Source organism: Gavialis gangeticus, unplaced genomic scaffold, assembly GCF_001723915.1.
Source record: "Gavialis gangeticus isolate Ggan-Ray unplaced genomic scaffold, GavGan_comp1, whole genome shotgun sequence".
Taxonomy (NCBI): Eukaryota; Metazoa; Chordata; order Crocodylia; family Gavialidae; genus Gavialis; species Gavialis gangeticus.
Genome location: NW_017729013.1, coordinates 418,017 through 421,697, shown reverse-complemented (window position 1 = coordinate 421,697; position 3,681 = coordinate 418,017). Strand labels below are relative to the sequence as shown.

At 43.4% G+C, this 3,681-nt stretch overlaps 1 protein-coding gene across 1 annotated transcript in view; it reads left to right on the top strand.

Annotated features, from left to right (window-relative positions):
* CRCP (CGRP receptor component) overlaps window positions 1–3,626 on the top strand; it is a 53,744-nt gene extending 50,118 nt beyond the window's left edge. Inside the window, exon 6 of the mRNA XM_019511349.1 lies at window positions 3,448–3,626. Coding sequence (XP_019366894.1) covers window positions 3,448–3,588 — 141 coding nt within the window. The 3' untranslated portion in view covers window positions 3,589–3,626. The remainder of the gene's footprint in view (window positions 1–3,447) is intronic.
* The last annotated feature ends 55 nt before the right edge of the window (window positions 3,627–3,681 follow it).

Genomic DNA, 3,681 nt, shown 5'->3' with positions numbered 1-3,681 from the left:
CCCCCCCCCCCCGCCAAGTTGGTACCTGGGACAGTAGCCCCATTCTCCGTGCTGTAGTTACACCACTGTTAGTGATCCTTTGGGGTGGTCATATCTGTTACAGAGCATGATGTTCAGGGATGGGTGATGCAGGTACCTCTCAGGGTACTTCTTTCTGTAGCCCAGGATAGCACCGACTGTCCCCCAGTACCTCTCACAGTGCTAACTGGAATGACTGCATGAAGAAGCTCCCAGAAATTAATGTTTGTCATCACTTAAATATTTTGTATTATACAAGCTTGAAACAAGTTCTCGTGCCATCGCTCTTAGGACTGTCAACGCCGTGTGACACTCCTGATTGTTTGGCTCAGCTTTATTATGGAAGGTGAGGGGAGAGTCCTCCAATAAAACTAGTGTATGAATAGCCTTGAGAGTGTGACCTGCAATTTTAAGCCTCCTGAGACAGACTGATTCTCAGAAAAGATAAAGCTGGGGATTGTCTATGAAGAAGAAAAGTGACATGGCTTAAGAGCATTTTGTCTCAATAAGACCTGATCACCCTCACCCTCTGTTGATCTCATTCTCTAATATCGAATCCAGGATCCAGTGGTTGTGATCACTTGAAAGATCTGGTGAGGTGACCTGGAATCAGGCCTTCCAACATTACATAGCGAAGACTCTTACTAAAGGGATTTTCTTCTGGGCAGCTCCCTTCCTATTCAGCATCTCTGAGGTTTCTATGGAAAAGTATTGTGGAAGTAGTTAAGGTAGTGTAGGAGCGCTGTTGTAGCTGAGATGATCCAGAAATTATGCGAGTGGCAAGGATTTCTAAGAGTGCTACTTTTTATTGGACCAGCTACGTAGTTGGGATAGAGTTAGACAAGTTCTACCCCTGGGAATTTCTCCCACCTGCTCCCCCTGCCGTTCTTTACTATGCCATGCCAGGCTCATTACGATCAGACCTGAGGAAGAATGGCTTACATTCAGAAGCTTGCCTAATTCGATCCCCACTGCATGGTTGGTGCAATGAAAGATATTACCCTAAGAAATCCTTGTCTCTCAAAAGTTATGAAAGAATATGGAGCTTCTTTTCATGTAGTTATAAAAGCAGGTATCAGCAAGAGAGAAAAAAAATGCCGGTTTAATAGCAGATGCTGTGCAGACCTCCTTCAGGTCATGGACCTGTCGTATTTTGAGAGCCACTGGTCTGAGAGTTCATAAGGCAAGAGGAAGCCCCAAATACAGCTGTTCCTCCTCTCAGCTGATGATTAGTGTCTCTCTTTTGTCTGTTGCATAAGCAGATTCCAGTTGGGTTATTTCCCCTCCTCCAGGATCTGTGCTAATGGCTGGCGAAATCTGAGCAGATTGTATAAAGACGGGGCTTGTAGGACAAAATGCTATTTTGTTTAATTGGGCATGCCACTTTAGGGTTTGGAAAGCAAGATGTACTTGGATAGCTGCCAACTTAACTAGAACTGATTAGACCTGCCTTGACTTGGAACCATAATTAATGCAAATCACAGCTCTACAAAGGACATTTGGGGGGAAAAAAAAAAACAACAGCTTTGTATACAAAAAAAGAAACTCTTAATTGGTTTCATTTGTTTTTGAAGTTTCCATTCTGCTTGCTTTCTGGTCCCTGACAAGTTCTTTCTTTTCACAGCTGGCTACAAATCAGGACAGTTGTTTTGCACAGGTAGTGGGGTTGCTGTGAGATTTTTGCAATCTAAAAAGAGGTTAGGTCCATAATCAATCTTACAGAACATTATTTATTGTCCGCGGGTAACGGCATGCTTTATGCTGTATGGGCTAGGGACAGGCAGTTGAGGCTAGAGTCCAGCTAGATTTTTTTTTAATACAATGACTTGTAATGGGAGATGGGGTGGCCTTTTAATGGGGAAATATTTAGTCCCGCTCATATCTAAAGAGTGAAGGATTTGAGGCCAGGGATCAAGTGATAATTTGCAGGTTACTTGGCCAGTAAGTCGCTCAGTTAGGGGAAGGAGATCTGTGGGGAGTAAGAAGGTTCCCACAGGAGACTGTCTCAGGAGAAAAGATTTGGAAGGAGGCACTGCACCCAGCTAAATGGAAGACCTAAGTAGAGAAACCGGTTGTGCAAGGTGGCGCAGAGAGCTCTGAAGAAGTTTTTTGGAGGCACTAAGGAACAAGAACTGTTTTTCCTGTTATGATTTGAAACATAAACCTGCCCTCGGAGAAAGAATTAAAGTTCTGCACCTAAACTTTTGCTACGGCTTTACAAGCAACCCTTGTCTCTCTCCTTTGCTCGGCACCAAGCAGGCTGTGTCTGCTCTTAACAAAGACGAACGGCACACAAAGTGTGTCTGCTGTAGCTTTTGCAGAATAGAAACTACTACACACAAAAAACCAGTCCCTTGAAAGTCTGGAAGTGAGCAGTCTTTATGTCATATATTGTTCTGAACCTCCTATCAGTTTGTGTAAGCTGCATCTTCCCATCCCGCTTATTCCCTTGTGTTATGTGCTGAAGTAATAAATGGTTGGATAGAGACAGGGAGAATTAATGCATTTTGATGCGTTTTTGGAGCTGACAGTTTCAGAATGAGCAGAGTCCCGTGGGTTCCTTTGCATGTGGCAGGGCTCGACGGTTGTTGCTAGTGTGCTGTGTTATATGAACAATAAAATGTCTTTATGAATAAAAACCCCAACCCACCCAACGAGTGCGATTTTCACAAGCCTTCAGGGTTAGCCTTTACTGTTCCCATTATAGTTTGGTAGAAACTCCCGTTGACTACTTCAGCGGGAGCGTAGGCAGGGGCTGAGCTTTTTTTTAAATTCTGCTCCAAATGTTTCTGCATATCAGCTTCCCTCTTTAAACTTCCCACCCACACAAAATGCTTAAAGGATTTCTTCTTCTGAGTGAGGACAACCAAGTACACTGGAGTCCCCCCAGACAGAGCTGGAGTCTCTAGACAAAGGGTAGCATCCTCCACAGTTCCTGGAATCTGGCTTCCAAAGTTGATTTAGGCACTTACAAGCTTCACTCGCACTGATTTTTAGATGAGATTTATGCTCAAATCTGGCTTGAAACTGGGATTTAGACTTCTGAGTCATGCAGATGATTTGGAAAACTTTAAACCAGGTGTTTCTAGAATTTGTAACAGTTTTGACTCATAATAAAAGGGCCAACCCCCCCCCCCATTAATTTTTTTTGAAATGCCATGACTTAGCACTAAAACTGTATTCTGGGGTGATCTATGGCATGCATCTTAGAAACTGGGTTTTTCAACTCTGGCTCAGAGTGGGGAACAACTATTTATTTCATCATAATATTGTTAAAGATTGCACTTTTGCAAGCAAAAGTTTGCCTATGATCTCAGATAATGTGTAATGTCCAGTTAATGTAGTATGCAGCTTTTCCTCCTGGAGCCAACAGAGGAACTGTGGATTTTACAATGACAGTAGACTGTTTTTATTTTTTTATATTTACAGATGGTGGAGGAAAGTGAAGAAAGACTGACAGAAGAGCAGATTGAGTCACTCATTCAAACAGTCACAAGCATCCTTCCAGGGGACCCAGAGGAAGAGAAGAAGACCCAGGCAGCTGTGCCAATGGAAGATGACTGTGACTAAAAGGCATCTGGACCAAAGCATGTTCAAGCTGAACAGAACAGAATCAGCTCGCTCTTTTTTTCATTGTGACGTGCATGTCTGGGGGGGGGGTTG